A 19,952-nucleotide genomic window follows, 5' to 3' on the forward strand; every position below is an offset into this window, starting at 1 on the left:
TGACATTTCTACATCTTGCACTTTATTAGTTGATCCTAGCTGCTAAATGACATGGAGAGCTCAGCAGACTATGGCAGAGAAGTTCAGTGTGTTTTGGCCAATTTTGGATGGGATCCAACCTTCTGGAATTGAAACCTTGCCTCTGAGAGTGGCAAGGGAGGAAGGAGTGGGAAGGAAAAAGAAAAAAGAAATTACAGAAATAAGGTGAAAAATATAAAAAGTCTAAACACAGGGATGATTCCCTGCTCTGCAAAGAGACAAGCAAGCGCTTCTGCTGCCTCTGACAAGTTGTGTCCTGTTTAGGAGAGGAACAGCCTGACAGCTTGTCAGCACTGACTTGGGGGGTGATGCTGGGGTGGGAAGCAAAGAGACATGTAGCCACCACCCATCTTACTGCACTTTGCTTGTGTCTGCTGGGACGATGTGCTCTAACCTGCAACATTGAACATTTTTCTTTCTCCCCCTGCTCCAAATTTACTGCTTTGGAGGAAAGCCTGAGTCCTCCTGAAGCTGGCAGAACTCCTTGTATACAGGCACAAAATCCCAGAGCAGATGGCCACACGTTTTGGCTAACCGCAGTGGCAGTTGTTGAGCATTAGGGCCTGTAATCTCATCCAGGAACATCTGAACAGCCTCCTTTGCTTCTCCCTCAGCCGAGGGCAGTGAGCATCACCCACACTTCTTGGGCTGACGTCAATCATAAACATCATCACTTTGCAGCCACAGTGCACAGCAGGGTTTTGCCCCAAGGCCTCATAATCTGCATTGTCAGTAGAGGATGGCAGTTAATATACAAGACTTTTCAGCTTCCACAGTGTGATCTAGGTATAGAGATCACATCGCATTTTGCTACTGATTTGAGTGGTGGCATATAGCAGCCATGACTGCTGGGTTATCTCGGTGGCTGAGGGACAGCCACCATCCCTGAAGGGCTTGGTTGTGTTGAGGTCCATGGAGCTCTACCAATTGACTGCATTGAGGCACCTGGCGACAGAGAACTTGCAGACTCACAGAAATGTTAGATTTTTTTTTTTCTTTATTTCCAGAAACTGTCCAAGGAAGTTTTCTGTTGCAGCCAAATCTCTTGATTTTAAAAGCTCCACTGAGAAATATGTCCAAGTGAAGAGGTGCTCCTTCAACAGCTTGAACTTGCACTTACACTGCTTTCATGTCCTGAGGATCGTGGAAAATCTGGTACAGTACATTACATTCAGTAGGCTGCCAGAAAGGGAGTTCATTTAGTTTGATGACAGATTAATACTGATTCACAAATTAATTTTGTCTCTTTGTATATCAAGGGTGTCCGCAACTTATTTAATTTGTAATAAATATAATTATAGAAATGAATGAGCTATCAAGATTTTTAAAGTATGATCCATCAGTGTTGGCATGACTTGTAATCCTGGTCATTATAAATAAAATGGGTCTTTTGCAATATGGAATACAATTTTCCCTGTAGTTTGTCTCATTATTTTCTGACATGTGGGTTAATATTAAATTACAATGCCTTAATTTTCAAATCGGGCTCAATTTGTAAATAAGAGGTTAATAAATAACCTTTCCAGCTGGAGGCCTTATTGTGACTTCATTAAAATAAACATTTAATTGAGATACTTGCCTCTTGGTTGAAGCCTTGATGGTACCAGCATCGTCTCATCCTGTACCTTGCAAAACAAAAAAGACACTTGCATGGCTGCCAGAAAACCCAATCCAAAGAGTCGTTGTGCTTTCAGTGTATTCATATGGTCTTTTAGATGTCCCAAATAACTGGGTTATACCCTGATTTGCTCCACCTCCAGCTTCCCGACACACACAGAGTGCATACAGAGCTGTTCTTCGTTGTATGTGACCTTGAGCACACTGTGAAGGCTGCAGGTGGTTGGAGCCCGCTGTCATGTATTGTGCTGTACATCTTAGTGGTCTCTTTGGAAAACTGAGTTCTCCACTGAAGGCACCTCCAACTGGTGTTGTTTGGGCCCTGAACATAAACTAAGCTGGTCTGTGCTTTTCCCATTGCTGCTTGACAAGCTTGGACAAAGGGCATTTCCCTTGTAGCAACATAACACACAAGTTCATTAAGGAAAAAAAACCAACCCCAAGACAACAGCTCTAAGGTACAGTAGGAAAACTCAAAATCTCCCTACCCACTCTTCAAGGAAGCAGACAGTTGCTCTATGAGACTGAAGTTGAACTAAGGAGCTTGTAAGAGCAAAGAGGTAATTTGAAACGGCAGATTTTCAGGCCCGAGCATTTGAGAAACTATTTTCAGAAGAGACCAACGTGTTCATGTCTCTTTGCTTTGACCAGATCAGATCCACATCTTTCAACACCTGCCTGTCGCAAGCAGCCTTAGTCCCATGAGTGCTGTCTCTCTGTGCTTTCTTCAGCTGTGAACAATGGTAGCCTCAAAATTTGTTGTCTTGAGCAAAAAACAAACCACCACCACCACCAGAAGAAACATCCAGCTCAGGACTGGCATCAAGCCCTTTTCTGTATTAATTATACGGGCTAGGTTTAAGAAATGCTCCTAGCTGACAGTGTGGTGACAAAACCCCTGGAGGGGGTCTGGTTTGCTGACAGGGGAGAAGTTTTGTCAGATTGAGAGTTCAGCAGTGTGAGGAGAAGAGGGTGAAAGCACAGGAAGTGTGAACAGCAGCTCTCTGCAGAGGACAGGTAGCTGCAACGTGCAGGAGGAGCTCAACCCGCCATGGGCCATCAGCCACTCCAGGGGAGATAGAAAGGGATGATCATTTGCCAAGCAAGTGGGAACCTCGAGGTAACAGTCCTCCTGGAGGAGTGTCTCAATGGTTGGACCTCTACTCCATCCTTGTACTCACCTTTCTTCTTCATAGTACTGTTAAAATAATGGTCTTTCCACGTTTCACTTGTTTTTCCATTCTTCACACATCCAAAGCACTCTCATTGGATCCTCAAACGTGACAGGATGGCCACGTGGTAATATAGCTAAATGAGACAAACTGTGCTGCCTCACTTACACTATTTATGCTAGAGGAGAATCTCCTTTGGTTTTCAGCCTGATACCCACTTTGGTTCATTTGAGGATTTTTTTCCCCTAATCTGATTGAGTTTTGTTTAATCTAATAGAGAGCACTGATGCATGTACACAAACCCAAGATCACAGTTCCAAACCTGATGGTTCTGTCATAATTTTTATTCAAAGACCAGCAATGCAGCAACGTCTTTCTTTAGTAGTAATTAAGCTGTTTGATATACCTTAAAAAAACCTTCTCCCATCCATGCATGGGGTTTATTCTGAGGAGAAAAGACCTGCTTTGTTCACCAGTTGTGCTCCAAAATGGACCATTTCTGAGCCCTGCTGTCTGTAGAAACATTTGTAGACCAGTGCTTTTCCTGAAGTACCTTCAGCACTGAAATAAGGGCTGGGAAAGATGTTTTACCTTAGCTAATCTAATTGCAACACAGTACAATACTTTGTGTGTTAGCTGGAATAATTTTAAACACCACTTAACAATGTGGTTTTTCCTGTTGTAGGGAGAAATGATGCTAACCTAGCAGGCCCTCAGACCCTGACTTGACTTCACACCTTCATCTTTTGGGAGATCTGCTCCATCTCAGCTTCTTACAAGTGGAACAACTTTGTGGGAAGAGCAGGGGTGGAAAACAGCTTCTTGTGGGCTCCTTAGAGACTTGACTTTTCTGGTACTGATTCAACCATGATGAAGCCAGCCCAGCTATCTGCGTACTAAATTGTTATTTAAAAAAAACCCCAAAACATAAATGACAGCTAAAACAGTAATAAAGAAATGCACTGATAATATTTTAGCTGAAAATACTTTTGATGTCACTTTCACAAGACTACTTGAGGAGTTATGCCTCAGCCCCACGCTCTGCTAAATTCATGGTTTAGGTTTGGAAGGTTTTTAGGCTAAACTGTCAATGTGCTACTAATATGTGTTAAATTTGGGGAAGGCTTTTTGAATGGCATCAGATTCTAAATGGCCCTTCTGATTTAGGCAATTACAGGCCATTTCTTGGAAGTGTTCAATGGTCACAAAGCTGGCTCTTGTCTCTAAGAAAACCCTTCTCAACTACTTTGGTGACATCGATGCTTCCAACACCTAGACCACTGCTGATCCTTTCGAAAGGCTCCCACTTCCAGTTAGTGACGGAAATGCTGGGATTTCTTTTTTTTTTTTCCCAAATTAAGTAGAAACCTTCACCTGGCTCAGCCCCAGTTTCTATTCCCCGAAAACATTCTTCATTTGCAGTGACAGATCTCCTGACATCGCTAAGACAAGTGATCATTTCCTGAGAGCTCCTTAAGCAACGTGAGACCTGTTCAGTTCTTGGATGGCTGCTAACAACGGGAACTCACTGGCCTGCAGGAAGTGATTAGGATCACCATTTGGAGCACCCTCCTCAGCCTGTGCTGGTGTTGCAGGGGTGCAGCCTCTTAACTGCAGAGCAAAACCTGTTTTCTCCTCCTTAAGATCTCTCAGATAAGGTAATGCCGCCCACTTTCGGTGTGCCTAAAGTGATGTCTAATCCTCTGTGCACTTCATGTCGCACTATTGAATTTCACTTATCGTCATTATTGATGAGTGACACAGAGGTTAAATGATTCGCATGAAGACATTTAGCTCCAAAAAAAAAGAAAAAATTAATACATCACTTTTCAGGCAGTTGAGACGCTTTGCTCAGATGCCAGTCAGATGGGTAAGTGCAACAGGCAGGTACCTTCTCAGAGGGCTGCTATGAAATGCTAGGAAATGCGGCCAATAAAGCCACCTGGAGATTACCAGGCTCTTGCTACGCAATAACTGTTCAGCCAGGGAGAAGCATGTTAGTTTCCAGCAGCTTGGCCGAGGCGCAGAGGCTGGGAGTGCCTTTGCTCCAAGGTCTGCAGCCGAGGGCAGGATGCTGGTGTTGCCAAAGGGTGGGGCAGCCCACCTACAGACTGCGGGCCTGGGGCTGCTTTGCCTTTCCAGGCTTGCTGTGAATCAGCCCCAGCAGTGCACCTCAGTCACTGTTGCTGCCGTGGCTGTTTCCAGCTGGGCAGGCGGCTGAAACCCTTCGCGCACTGTATGACTGCTGTGCCAGCAGTGACACTGCCTTTTCAGGTGATGGCTGCTTGAGCGACTGGTCTACTGAGCAGTGAGCAAAAGAGGTAAGATAAAAATGGTGCTTTTTTCCCCCTAAAATCCTTTATGTGAAGCTCTTACAGAGCTAAACTCTTCAAAAATAGATCTCTCATAGTCACATAAACATCACTACTTTTGTTTTTTTTTTCATCAGGGCCAGTAATCCCTCACGGTCCCTGAAATTTTGCAGATGGGAGGTGCAGTGGGAAACACAAAGCCACGAAGAATATCAGCCCTGCTTTGTCCAGAGTTTTGCTTCCTTGCCTGCTGCTCTCCTTATTTCGTCTGATCTATTTTAACCACTGCCACTGCACTGTTGTACAAACCTTGGTACTTTGGCCAACATCCAGCTGTGAAATATGTGTTCTTCTTCTACATGGTTCCCTCTGCAGGTGTTGGGAAAGCTGTTCCTCATGCTCCAGCATCAAAAAGTGTCACTGTCTGTCTGTCAGACCCCGGCAGAGAGGACGTTTGTATGCACAGAGCACTCTGGGGTCTTTCCCAAAGAGGAACAGAAAGGCCATAGCAACAGGGGAGAGAAAGGGTATTTGTGAAGGTTTTCTTTATCTGTAGGCTTTCTGTAGAGTGAACGGAGAAAGAGAGACTCCTTTAGAAGACATTAAGAGCATCAGACCAATCTTCTGCTTTAAAGTCCTTCCTTAAACATCCTTTCTTTATGGAAACTAGCCTGATCTGTACTTCGTAAGACTTAAGACTAGCCAGAGCAACCTAGACCAAATATTTATGAACCCCCGTGCCCTGTTACCTGGTGCAGGAGCTGCCTTTTGGGGGGTATTGCCATGCCTGCTGCTCCTTTCTGATACGACCCTATAAAAGGTGGTAAAGATGTGATGCCAAAATAGCCTCTGACGGACAGACATAGCAGCCAGAGTTTGCTTTGCAGTAAGCCATTGATACTCCTCCAGCAAGTGCATTGTAGCTGAGCACAGCAGCTCTTTCAAAGTTGACAGCAAGCAGGCCCCCATGCCCCCTGCATATCTGCTCAACCTGCCTTAGCAGGGAAAATGGAAACAGGGAGCGGAAGAGACCTTTGTAATGAACCAGTGGTGCTAGTGCAATTGGAGGAAGTTACAGTAGTCACAAGCCTTCAGCATGTGTGAAAGCATCACTTTTTTATTTATTTTTACAGCAAGCATATTTAATATAGCTATTTTAAGTTTTACATGGAACATAAATCAAGGAGAAATAAGTATATTGGCCACAACATAGGTTGTTTTGTAGCTTCTAAATTTCTTAAGTGTTAGGTCATTTTACATACAAGTTAAATAGCTGTCTGCAAGAGGCCTTGGTTGGTCATAAATTGTCCTTCCAATAATATAAAACACACCACTTATTTACAACATGTATGCTCTTCCAAGTAGATCCAACAGCTCGTAAAGAACAAGAGCGCCTATGTCATCCCCACTGAGACCACTGCAATAAAGAACCATTGGAATGACTCTGTGCAATCAGATCCAGCAACAGTAGCTTTTATGGGCTCTTTCTCCCCTCCAGGAAAACCTGAGATACTAGTGCAATATTAAAGAGCTGTGATGGCTTTACCCATAGTGGGATCTTAATCCTCCTATGCTCCCACTGGGTTTGGGAGTGGAGTGAGGTTAACACTCACTGAAGAGGGTCAGAATCAGCCTTGTTAGGACGGTTTGCTTTCATAAGGGATATGATTGATTAAAAAGAAGGTTAATTGAATCTTATGCAGCTGCCACAGTAGTATAAACTCCAATCTCTGGCTTATAAACAACATTTGCTGCAGAAGGGTTATTACCTGCTAACAATTGGAGCAATGAGCCTTTTGATCCCTTGTATTCCAGGATGAACAAGCAGTAAAAACGGACATGCTGGTACCTGACCTTGGGTAGGCTCTTAGGAAACCTTAGCCCAGTTTAAGTAATAAATATGTTCATACGCTGGCAGAGGTATGCTCCGATCAAACTCTGAACTGAAATCCCCCCTAAAAGCAGCATTTGATCTAGATTAGAAACCCACTTTAAGTGTTTAAAGAAGAAAAGCAGTAGGAGCTGATCTGAGTCCCCAAAGCCTTTTGTCAACAGAAAAGCTCTGAACAATTTCCTTTTAATAATATTACTGCATTTTTTTAATATGATTTCTGTAGGTTTTGGACAGTACAGAGGGGTGTGATATTTATCCCATGGATTTGCAGGCTAACAGGATCATTAACACATTAATCAACATCTTGTTCACTGGCTCAACCTCAGACAGTGCTGAGGGTGACTAGCTTGATGCAAGAGATTCCCAGCAGCATGGAATTCATCTCACCCTACTGGTGAGGGTATCTAATCCAGGCTGGCTACATGGTGTCTCCGTGCAATGTCTTGCAGAGGAAAGTCACCCCATCCTACATGTCTAAACAGGAAAGGTTAATTCTATTTTAGGATATGCCAATCTTTTGCCACAGATTATGAGAGAACCCTGATGATAGGGTAAGGATTTGTCCCAAACATACCTGATTTTACCAATCAGCTCAGCAGAGAACCTGCATGGAGGAAAATGAAGACATCCCCTTCAGTAGTTTCTGCATGAACCTGCTGGTTCCTTTGCACCAGGTGTCATGGCTGATTCAATGGCCAACTGCTTTGCTCAACATCTGACTTCATTCCAAGCTCACTGCCCTGCCCATGAAGATCACCTCTGAATAGCTTCCCCACCCTCCCTTAAAGCTGTAGCCCTATCTACACCAGCCCACTTCTATGAAACCAAGTTGAAAATTAGTCTCTCTGAGACTACAAACACTTGATCACAACCAGTGTATCATCTGTTGCTCACTGCATCACTGCTTCCCATCACATACATAATGGACTCATGGATTCATTTCTCCTTCCTCCAAACCCAATATTCGACTTGTCGCTGTTGTGGCCTATCACAGCTCTGCTGATCTGTCCTCTTTCTGTCTCTTTTGGGGCACTGATCAAGATGGTCACCAGCCATTTTACTATGAATCTTCTGGTTGCCAAATTTCTCCAGCCCTTGCTTTAAGCCCTTCTCCTGTGCTGTTCTTGCTGCAGTGTCATCCTCAGCCTCGCTGCCTGTTTTTCTGCACCTCTATTGCATTGTTGACTGGAAGCTCAAGGCAAGACCACTGCACATCCATGCAGTGACACACACCAGCCCCATCAGCTCCTCACCAGCTGCTCCTAAGAGTCACCAGAGTCCACTGCGTTGGTGTGATGACAGACCAAGACCAACCACCATTACCAACAAAAAGCAGTAACAACAGACACAAGGTATTATGAAAAAAATTACTTTTTAATGTACAAAAGGTTTATATACAGGTTCAGCATGTTACCTCCATTCTTATGATGTAGAAAACAGCTAAAAATGTTCTTAAGATATAAATTTGACAGAACAATTCACCTACAGTACTTTTAGCAATGATGTCTTCTATACATAATATATACAGTGCTGGAATGGTTATTTCAATACTTTTTCAGTAAATGAAGGAAGACCACCACTGAAAAGTCTGAGAAATCTCAAGTCACTGGAGATTTGGTTTTGCTTTTGTATTTGATCTTTCACTAACGAGATATCTGTGAAGAGGGACTCAGTAGCCATCATTGCCCTGTGCAGCTGTTCAAAAATTCGGATTAGCAGTTGAAGGACACACAAAAGCCTGATCCATCTCAGCACAAGGGATGCCCAGTTGTACTCCAAGCATCCAGGACAACATACAATGTCCTAAAATATGTACTGCCCTTTTTCATAAATGCAAAGGCAAGGGCAAGGTCAGTAACTACAGGAGGATATATACAGCAGACTATAAAACAATCCCTTTAGACACAACTTTCATGGGAGACACAAACAGCCAGGCACCTTGCTTTGCCTTCCTGTCCTCATGCACCCAGGACATCAGCAAGAGTCATGGGGGCCTTGACGGGTGAAGGGCGGAGGTGAGAGTGTTCTGTGTGCCCCCTCTACATTTGGGATGAGGGCGGGTGAGACTGCAGGATGCAGAGTAGCACCTCCCTGAAACAGCCATACCCAGGGCTACCCAGCAGCCACTCTGCCCCAGCTCACCACTGCCAAGCATGGTTGCTGGTGTACTGGTATCACAAGGTTTGCCTGGAAATAACACATGGCATTTTCATTCCAGCCCCTGGTGATGCTTTGAAGAGTGAGCCTGACATCAGTTTGTGCAAAGGAAAACAGCGACACCAGAAAGCACCTCTATAGAGCTGTCCCTGTCCTGTGCAGGGGACAGAGGCAGATGCAAGTGAGAACACCACATACATACGGGGGGAGGAGGGGATACAGGAAGAGGAAAGTGAAGCTTGTCTAGTCAAACTGTGAGAACCTGGAGAGGGATGTCACACTTGTTTCCTGCCCTTCAACATACGGGATACAAAGCACTGGAGGCTATCAAAGCAGGATGAGGAGTGCTGCCTTTGTCCAGTGCAGTCGGAAGTTAAGCAAAGCCTCCTTTCCAAGCACATGCACCCCACCACTTATACCCTTTTGCCTAATGACAGTAAAAATAAATAATGCAACTAAGACTTAATTCAGTGCCGGATAGGATGGGTCTGGAAACAGCTGGTCATTATTACAAGCAGTTATATTTTGGTGGAGGATTTGGCTTTGGGAGGTCCTGCTGCTCCCATCTCTTCCCCAAGGACATTTCCAGGAGGTTCTCATTGACCAAACTACTATTTTGACTCAAATACCTGTTTTGCGATTATCCAGATATTTGCTTACACTGTAGACTGCAGGTGCAGTGCTGAATGGAACCAGGCAGGGTACAAAGAGTATATATACACTGTAGCACAAAGCACTAGCCAAATTAATGTCCTGGGCTTTCCATGGTATATTTTTTGGATACAGTAGCTCTTTTGTTGTGGACCAAACTGCGGGACATGTTAATGCAGTACTGGGTGCATGCCAGCCAGTGTCCTTGTAGGGCAGCATGTATTAGCTCATGCTTGGCCTTGCATCAGTGCGTCCATGTGCCTGTTGTGTGCATGGAGCCCAGGCAGAGCCCTGCATGGAGCATATTACACAGACAAAACCTGGACAGATAAACCAGCTCCCACAGTGCTGCCACAGTGCTGACCGACCTGAAACCATCATAAAATTCTCTCCATCACCATCGCTTTTGTATGCGAGCACCTCAACATGGAAAACCCAACAGAAAGCGAAGCCGTTGCAAAGCTGCACAGGGATATGGTAATGCATGCTTCAGAGATCTGACATTACAGATGCACGCGGGGCCCCCGCAGAAAGTCACTGTGCTCAGAAGGCGCAAAGTTATGCGTGTGTCAGTCTGCATGCTGGAGCCTTCTTGCCACGGGGGGATTATTTCCCAGTGATTGCTGTTCCCAGGCCTCTGCTCCACTCTGCACATGAGATAAACCACGTTGTAAACACATCTGATCAAAGTGTGCATTCACCTTTTATGTGTCTCATCAATGTGTCTTTCCAATGTTTTCTCAGAAACACCACTATGTTTTTATAAATGTACATTTTATATACGCTTCTGGCAATACACTATGTTTGATTTTTAAAGGAAGAGAGGCCTTGGCTACTTAGCAAGAAAGCATGGTAAGGCACTTTGCTGAGAAGCTGTTTGGAATCAATGCTCTTTGCAAGGTACAAAGGTATTTATGGTATAAAACAATACTGCTGGCAGAGGGCTTGTTTGGAGACGTAACTAAACCCTACTCTCATCAGAGCAGAATATATAGTATGGCTTTTATTCTGATCAAAACCACATCCTCCCATTTCTTTCTGGGGTGGGTTGAAATGTGAGTTTTTGCAAACATAACTAAGGGAAAATGGTGGGGAGTGCTATTTACAGGGCTGCTGGGGAGGGAGGGTTTCATCTCTAACCACGCTCATGCTGTCTCCTAGCTTGGTGGTGATACCATTCAGTGCTCTGGGAAACCAAGCCAGAAAATAATACTAGAGGTGCACCCATGTGGTGCTGAACTGCCTGGATATAGTTTACATAATTCTGTACAGAGACTTTAAAAAAGAATTATTTTGAATCCCTTTAATGTATTTAATACTTATAAAAAAACCTATGCTATTGAAACAGATGATTATTTTTGAAAAGCACATTCATAAACTGCTTCATGCAGAGCCCCTTAGATAGCACTAAGGCTTTGTGCTTTACTGTTATGACATCATGTTTAGAAATTTACTCTCTTCTGCCAGCGTGGTTAGCATGGAGCTCATATCGCCTATTGCCATATTGCTTATTCCCGTGGGTATGGTGGGCAGTGTCAGAGAGTTTCGTGGAGTCGTCAGGCGAGAGGAGTTCTGGGAGAGGTTCTGCAGGATGCTGGGGCTCAGGGTTCCTGACATCAGGCTCGAATGATCCCCATCGTCCATGATGGCATCAAAATCTATCTGGGGCGGCTCAAGACCTTGCGAGTCCACCGTACTGGACACCTGGTTCGCACCCGGGGAAGGCAGAGTGGCTGGCTTGCTGTTCAGTGCGCACTGCTGCTGTCTGACCCGGCAGTCTGTGTGATTATCGAAGCTGCTGTTCTGCTCGTACATGTGGATTTGACCGTAATAGTACATCAAGTTGTTTTCCCTTGTGCTGTCCGTGCACTGCTGGGCTGGTGCTGGCAACATGTCACTGGTTCTTTTATGCATGGCCTCTGTTGCCTCCTGGCCTGGGCTGATATTGTTTGTAGGGTGGGGAGTTCTCATGTAGCCCAGCTGCTGCACAGTGCGGAGGCCTCGGGATCTGTTGGCTGGGCTAGGCTCTGGCGGAGGATGAGGCTGGACCATGCTGGGTGCATACGCCTGCGCCACTGAGCCCATCATGCTCTGCTGAGGCTCAAAGCTCGGCTGGCTGGAGGTCATGACAGGCTGGTGAAAGGCTTCCTGAGCCATGGGGAAGTTCAGGTGGGTTGCCTGAGCGGAGTAGTTCTGCTGACTCGGCTCGTGCATGACCTGGCCCAGCATTGTGTGCTCTGTGTTGCTGCCAACCATTAAAGAAGGGTCAGTTGCCATATCCATTTGCTGCGGGTGAAGGTGGGGTCCAGACTTTGCTGCCATGCTACTACAAGAAGGAGCGATCTGATTTGGGTTGCCACTAATTGCACTGGGGCTCAGCATCTGATGAGGTTGGTTATACCCAGTGTGCAAGCCCAGATCAGGGTTCATACCTGTGCCTAGGCTCATTGGCTGCTGCCGCAGCTGCATACAGTTTTGCCTTTGGCCATCCATGCTCACATTTCTTTGCATAAAGTTCTGCTGTGTTACGTTCATACTGTTCTCCGGCAGCTGCATCTGCTGCTGGTTGTAGTTCTGGTACTGACCAAAGTTCTGCTTCTGCTGGACCACTGCTAAGTTCCCTTGTGAAAACTGTTGCTTCGACTGATTAGACATCATATCGACTGTACCTGAGCTGACTTCATTCCACTGGACTGGCATGTTATTTTTATTCATGTCTGAGGAAGCGTCAAAGCTCATGGGACACTCTGCCATCATGGGTCCCAAGTGGCTCATGCTTGCCTCAGCCACAGCCATCCTGCGCTGGCCGGGCAAGGCTGGAGGCTGCAGCTTCCCACTTCCCTGGAAGCTCTGCATCTCGTTGCTATACCCCATGGAAGTGCTCTCAACTGCTGTCCCATTGCTCTGGGATTTGATGTACTGCACCACGTCATCCGGCAGCATAATGTCGTCATCTCCAATGGGCGCCTCCGTCTCCCCAGACATGGCCTCCATGGCAATGTTTTCGCTGATGCTCAGTGGCCGGGGTGAGTAGGTGTGTCGGGGCAGGCTCCCGTCCGAGCGCCCGTAGCTCTGGAGGCCAAAATTCCTCCTGTCCGCAGGGTGTGGAGGATGGAAGGGGTTCATGCTGCTGGTGCTGTTGAAGCGGTGAACTCGTGGGAGGGCCTGGGGGTCTCCAGCAGGTCTCCTCACTGGGTCACTTGCCCGCCTCGTGCAGTTGCCTGGCACCTCATGGGGAAATGCGGCAGCTGATGGGTAGCCATAGGTGTTACCATCGCTGCAACGCCTGGGTCCTGGGGGGAGGCGGACGGAGGGCAAGGTGGGGTCTGGTCCGTCCATTAGTGAGATCCTGTTCTTCAGGGTCATCCTCTCCATGTTTGGCAGGGGAGTTGGGGGAGGGCCCCCTGTGGCAGCAGCGTACTTGGCTTTCAGCCTATAGTGCTGAGCTGGTGTGAGGTTCAGCAGACCCGGCATGCCACTGCACTGGCTTGCCTCACTCGACCGACGGGAGGCGTCCGTCGAAATCGGGTCATAGGAGTCAGCAGAGCTCGTGTTATTGGGACGGTGCCCAAGCTGTGAAGCCTCGCTGGAACGGCGGCTGGAGAAGTAGGGGGAGATCCCTGATGATCTGCGGCTGACGGTGTAGGCAGAGCTGATGGTGCTTGTTGTGCTATCACGGCGCTCGTTGAGTTGGTTCAGCATCGTAACCTCATTGACAGACAGCTCCATTATTCTGGGATTAGGCAGTGTAGCAGAAGAACCACCACTGTTTTCTAGAATGGAGCCTGAGGGAAAGGTTACAGGGAAGAAAAGGTTCAGTTAGCTGAGAAATTTCACTTGGTAGTGTTCTTAGCGCCAAATACAGACACACAAAGCCAACCCCAAATATTGTATTGGAACAATAGTGAATTTCATTTGCTGCCAGTGAATTCAAAGCCTCTTCTCCTGCATTGTGTCCATGCACAAATAGCAAGAAGGCTGAGGGAGAAGACAACAATTCCCTGCTGCAGAGTCTTTGCAATATGTACCCCACTGATACTCAGCTGCTGAGGAAGTGCCTCCACATGGGCTTCTCTTAGGAGGAAACTGTAGGACTGGTGCAAACAGAGCCAGAGGGACAGCACATAGCTATAACCACAGCTGCTCACCAGCACAGATGCACAGCAGTCAGGGATAGGAGGCTGAGAGCCCAAAACTTGACATTCAAAGGCTCTTCCCAGAGTACACCAAGAAGCTCCAATATACTAAGCCCTGAGGTTTAGTATAACCCAGGCCCTATGCCTTGGGACTTCTTGGCAAAGCTAGAGGAGCACTGAAGGGTTCATAAAAATGCCTTTATCAGGAATCCCCAGCCAGGGGGAAACTAGTATATGAAGCTGTAGGCAACAGCCAGGAGCTCTCAAAGTGACAAAAGGCCTGTCAGAGCAAGATCAGGGATGGAGGGCTTGTCTGGATTGCTGCTGTGCTCCAGCAGTCTCCTAGGAGGCACACTAGCCCTGGGGGAACTGTTACTGCTGGAACAAACCCAAGCAGTCTTGCGCCTGCCACTAGGACAGTGAAGACAGCCGTGGCTGAGTCCCACGCCAGCCCAGAAACATGGACACCAACACCTCTGACTCCCTTCATATAGCTCCACAGCACTCAGCATCTGGGCTTCTGTTGCACATCACCAGATGGCTGTGCTTACACCCAAGCTCTGCATTTTACCTGACATCTCTATCCAGCAAGGGCTGACTCAGAGGCAATATGAAATGATCCTCCTCCAGGGCAGACTCTCGCTTATGAAACCTGAGTCACACTCTGGAGGGTTCCTACAGCAGATGGCCCACACCCAGGGCTTACCATTTCCTGAGATGGGAGGCAGCTTGGTGTTTCTGGCTTGTGGAGCTGGGCTCACCCATGAGCAGGAATCCTTAACTGTCTTGAGTTTCTCTTTCTTCAGCTGTTCAAGTCGTTGCATCGTCGTCATGTGTTTCCTTAGGTGCAGGCTGACTGTCGAATTACCAGATGAGACTGTTGAGTCCACAACAGGAGCATTGTCATCCAGCGCTGTCAGATCTCCCAGACTTCCCCCACTGTGCATGTTCATTTCTACTCCACTGTCATTGTTGTTGGTGCTGCCAAGGGGTGACGGCTCACTGCTGCACGACGACTGGCCACCAGGACTGGACTGACACATCTTGGGGAAGGAAAAGAGAGGAAGCTGGGCAGGTGGAAACATTGATGGAAAGAAACCAGGAGCCCAACATCCCCAGCAGGCTCCACATGCTGCGCCCTACCGCAGGCTCTTCCCTCTCGTTACCCTTCCCTGCTGCAGAATCTCAGCTCTACCAGAGGGCAGGGGCACCTTCCCTGGTGTTGGAGGGAAGGGCAGAACCCCACAGCTAGAAAAACTATGGTAGATTCAACTGGAGGATGGAGAGAATCCAAATGCTGTTCCTCCAAAAGATTAAGGACAGATGCTTCTCGAAGAAAATCATCACATTACCTGGTTGTGCAAGGTATATTGCAGCAAGCACCAGCTTATCTAAAATAAGATCAAGGCCTAAGTATTTCAGACACAACATATTTCTGTCTTTAAAATACCTTAACATATAATTAGGTTAGCTGACAAACTTCCCAGTCGGATAAAAACCTGGTTCACTGTTTGCAAACTCCCACTTGCAGATAAGGCAGATAAGCACCATAAATATTTATTTCATTTATGTTAGGAATTGCATATCACACTGAATAGTTTCTTTGCAGCAAACACTAAATGGTCTGAACTTGCTGCTACCAGACAGGATGCCTTGGCTTTTCTGCTCCAGGCCCATGCTCCAGCAAAAAATGGGAGTGCTGAAAAGGCAATGTACTTTGCCCCAAGCCAAAGTGGGAGTGCAGGGTGATGCAGTGTTTTACTTTGTTCTGTAGCAGCCCCTATGGGCAGGGCTGACTGGCTCTGATGGCCTCATTGCCCTTAAATCTGGATGATGGAGATTGCAATCCCAGGATTTAACAGCAAGCTGTGATGCTGGAAGAAAGCTGTCAAAGAAAATCCTCAGGCACAGTGTCCTCCCCCTTTCTGCACTCAAGCAAATATCCCCTACCCCTCCCCACTGCTCCCCATGCCTCTGCCTGCACCCTGTGGGGGTTAGCTGGAGACGGGAGGTCTGCAGGACACCATGCTTTATACAGCTATTTTAATACAAAGGATTTCTTTGCTCACCTTAGTACCGACTGTCCTTAGGAAGGTAGAGTAAGGAAGGGTAAGTGGGAATAAAGAACAGGTTGTTAGGACAAAGACAGCAGAAACAGAAAGGACCATGTTAGTAAAAAGAGGAAGAGGGGAGTGCAGAATACAACACAAATTGCCAACATTCCCCACCCCCTTCCTGTACCCCATCTTCCCTGCCTACCCTTTTTTTGGGCCCAGATAAAAAACCCTAGGAGAGACTTCCCACCCATGTCCATCTGTCTGGGATGAGACTCAAAGATAGGTTGAAACAATGGGCCTCAGAGTGATATGAACCAGTGAAACATCTCACCCCTACCACCACCCTGACCTTAACCAGGAAACAGGAGTTGGACATGGGTCTGCCAAGTCAGATGTTGCCCGTTAGATGTGCACAAGTAAAGTACACAGCTCTGGATGGGGAGAGCAGACAGGGATATCCGACTCATGGCCCTGCTGCCAGAGAGACCGCTTGACTGCAGCCGCAGGAGCACAGAGCCCTAGGAAAACAACCTCACACCTTCAGAAAACAGGGTGGGGAGTAGTGATTGTGTCCATGTTTTCATAGTTACAAAACAGCAAAACACATGGAGGAAGAGTATTGGAGAGAGGTCATTCTGTCCAGTGGTTCTCACACTCAGTCTTTGTAACCCAATACAGAGCCTCATCACAGTAAAACTGTTCCTTCAGTCATTTAGAGACACTTTGGATGTGAAAATCCACAGTTCCTTCCCAACTGAAACACGCTGCTCATTAGTAATGTGTCCAGCTACACCTCCCTTAATTTGGAGAAAAATCTTCGTAGCTTCAGGGCATGTTGTTTCTTAAGAATAACAATCTTTTAGCCTGGATTCAAATCAACAAAAGCTTTGGAGCTCAGAGCCCTTTCAGCACTAGTGAGAAGTCTTGGGACTATGGGAACACCCTCCTTTGCAGGTTAATGTCTTTACTGCTGTATCCAGACCATATCCTGCACCACTCTAAGCTGGTGTAGCAGATCAGAACTTCTGAGTATGAACATGAAGAAAAACATCAAAAGGCAAAAGTGACTTGCGTGCTGCAATGATCCATCTCCTCCACCAGCAGTGGTGGGCTGAGGAGCAGGTGGACTCCCTGTATGGGGTGGAAGAGACTTGAATGTGTTTGGACCCATCACTGTATACACCTCATTAGCATCATCGACCACACAACTGAGTACTAAGAAGGTGCTGTAATGGCCAGGAGGCTGATAAATGGCCTTTGCTTCTGCTGGTGGTCACTCATGGGGCTGTAAAGCGTGACCACAGTTCACTGCAAGCCTGTACTCTGTGGGCCACAGCATTGCTCCCATGTTTATTCCTGGTTTCACTTCCCTGCCTCATCATCCCACTACAATTTTCTGTGGCAGTTGGAAGTCGTGTGCTCCTGTAGACTACAGTACTCCTGTACTTTGGGCAACCTGCTCTAGCTGACCTTGCTGGAGCAGGGAGGTTGGACTAGACAATCACAAGAAGTCCCTGACAACCCCAGAGATTCTGTGCTTCTGAGTATGGAATTGAAACTGCTTTAAGATCCCAACAAAAGTAAACCAGTTACTTTTATTCCCACTGGCTACATCAGAGAGCCCACAACAAAGTTGTGCCACGAAAACTGCCGTGCAGCAGCAGCCTGGAAAGAAAATCAGTGAAGGACACAAGGAGGAGGAGAAAAGAGACTGCTTAAACCAGGACTTCTGCTTCTGCTGTTGCTCAGTTAAAATTGGTGAGGTAAGTAAAGCTCATTTGACCACAACACTCTGAGTTTTACCAGCTTTTACAGCACAGGGAGGCCAAGCTCAACACTGGGCATCACATGGCCCCCATGACTACAAGGGTGAGAATTTGTGATGCTGGGTAGGAAGGCACAAAATGTACTGAACTGTGCTCTGACTTGCAGCTTCATCTCTGGACATGAACTTTAGGGTGTTGGCAGGTGAAGGGCAGCTGCCCCTAGAGGTAAATGGCATGCAAATGCTTCATGCCCCCATTGCATTGCAGAAACTAGGGGCCGTGTCATTTCTGCCAAGAGCAACTGCTCTTACCACAGAATTCTCCGTCTTTATCGTTTTGACTTGTAAGCAATCCTCTGTGCTCCTTGTGGTGCTGTTGGCCTCAGGGCTCTCCTCTGAAACCTTGCTGCTCTGCTTGGCACTTGCCTCGTTGTCCCCGTTTTCCTTGAGCGGAGGTGGCCTTGGGTGAACATCATTGCGCTGCTTCTTTGTGACGTGGGCATCAGGCCCATGCACGGTCTTGACGTGTTTCCTGAGGGAGCTAGGGTCTGTGTACCGCTTTGTGCAGCCAGGGATTTTACAGACGTAGGGTTTCTGTCAATAGAAGCAAATCTTGGGTTATGTTTAGAACAAGTCCAAATATTCCAGTGTACGGGCCAAGCAAACACAATGAGCATAGCAGCTGGCAGCAGCAAAATGTGGAGCATCTGTTCTGCAGGATTCTGTAAGACTGGGATCACTAAGATGTGATATATGGACTGCTGCTGATCCACACAGACCTGGCCAGTCATTTTATGTTGGCTGAACACCTTGTTTTCAGTTTCTGGATTAAAAGACAGCTAAGAATTCATAAAATATTTTCCTAATATTACTTTCCCATGTATGTGTTTGCTTGGGTGGCCACAGGAATGTTTCCTGATTATGGATGGGAGGGAGGTGATGTAGGGACTGAGCAGAACACATTCTCTCTGCTAAGGTGGGATCTACACCAAGGAAATGTCTGAGATCTTCTGGCTGATGGAATTCCAGGGAAACCAAGACAGACTGGATTCACCCTACCCAATCTATCATACCACTCCAGCACCTGTCACCTTGAAATCTGTTATTGTGCAAAACAAACCACAGGCATGCAATGTTTTTTCTTAGACGATAGCACTCTAGTCCCAAATTCATGAATCATTGATTGCCACAGGAAAACAAGGCTGAAGCCACGCTTCTGAAAACAGAAGTCAGCAAACAGATACTTTTCTTCTTTCAACTTTTTTCTTTTTTTTTTTATTATTGGGTTTCCAATTCCAAAGTGTATTAGAGCCGCAGTTGTTTGAGCTGGTGCTGCTGCACTGGAAGCTCTGAACTCATGACAAGTTCCGCTTTCAGCCTCACAGCTACTCCAAGTATTTTTCTGCCAATGAACTAGGATAGGTCCATGAAAAAAAATAGATGGATGTTGTTTGAAGGCCAACCAAAATGACCATTCCTATTCTCTTTTTTTATCTGTTTTAAATTTCATCCAGAAGCTTCAGTGTAAAAATACAAAGGATTATACATTCTTTGGAGAAAGCCAGCATCATCACATGAAAAACATTGGAAGTCTGGTTTTTATTCTACAGCATGCTTCCTGACTGATCTTGGCACATCAGTTGAACAAACTAAATCCTCGTAACACTCCACTGATGTGAATATTTAAAAATTTTAAAGCTGGGTATACCAAAGCATAGAAGGTAAAATAGTTCATTTATGAATCTCATGCAACCTTTTGGACAAGGCCTTATAGAAATATTACTGGTGCTATTAAAATCTATTCTAAAGAACAGAAGCCCCACCACACATGCTAAAAAACTCTACATAAAATAGTTCAAGATTTTTTTATAAAGACCTTTTAAGCACAAAAGTTCTGATTTTTCAGACACCAGTAATTAGGGTAAAACAATCACTGTTGCTTGGACAGCAGACACTCCACCAACATTACTATCATCAGGCCGTAGCTCCTGCAAGTGAACTGAGCACAACTGCTTTCTTATTGGTGTGCCTCGATACATCCCCTGAGTTACCTAGGTTTTGACATCTCATGCAGTGTATGCCCTACTGAAGTTAACAATTTGGATATCTCAGATGCCTTCCTCCTGCTCCCATACACATACAACATGACAGT

The 19,952-nt window shown here is 46.3% G+C and overlaps 1 protein-coding gene and 1 long non-coding RNA gene across 8 annotated transcripts in view; both read right to left on the reverse strand.

Moving 5' to 3' along the window:
* Positions 1-5,191: 5,191 nt before the first annotated feature.
* LOC136011216 (uncharacterized) lies at positions 5,192-7,760 on the reverse strand. The gene is made up of 3 exons (XR_010611292.1): positions 7,609-7,760; positions 5,890-5,951; positions 5,192-5,701 (listed from the first exon to the last, which is right to left on the reverse strand). It is a non-coding gene; the product is annotated as an uncharacterized LOC136011216 (long non-coding RNA).
* A 629-nt stretch (positions 7,761-8,389) lies between these two features.
* Positions 8,390-19,952, reverse strand: part of GLI2 (GLI family zinc finger 2) — a 197,401-nt gene continuing 185,838 nt past the window's right edge. For all 7 annotated transcript variants that reach the window (XM_065671470.1, XM_065671472.1, XM_065671473.1 and 4 more), the window contains 3 exons: positions 18,113-18,394; positions 14,685-15,021; positions 8,390-13,627 (listed from right to left, as the gene is read on the reverse strand). In XM_065671470.1, coding sequence (XP_065527542.1) covers positions 11,271-13,627; positions 14,685-15,021; positions 18,113-18,394 — 2,976 coding nt within the window. In that variant the 3' untranslated portion in view covers positions 8,390-11,270. The remainder of the gene's footprint in view (positions 13,628-14,684; positions 15,022-18,112; positions 18,395-19,952) is intronic.

Source organism: Lathamus discolor, chromosome 3 (genome assembly GCF_037157495.1).
Source record: "Lathamus discolor isolate bLatDis1 chromosome 3, bLatDis1.hap1, whole genome shotgun sequence".
Taxonomy (NCBI): domain Eukaryota; kingdom Metazoa; phylum Chordata; class Aves; order Psittaciformes; family Psittacidae; genus Lathamus; species Lathamus discolor.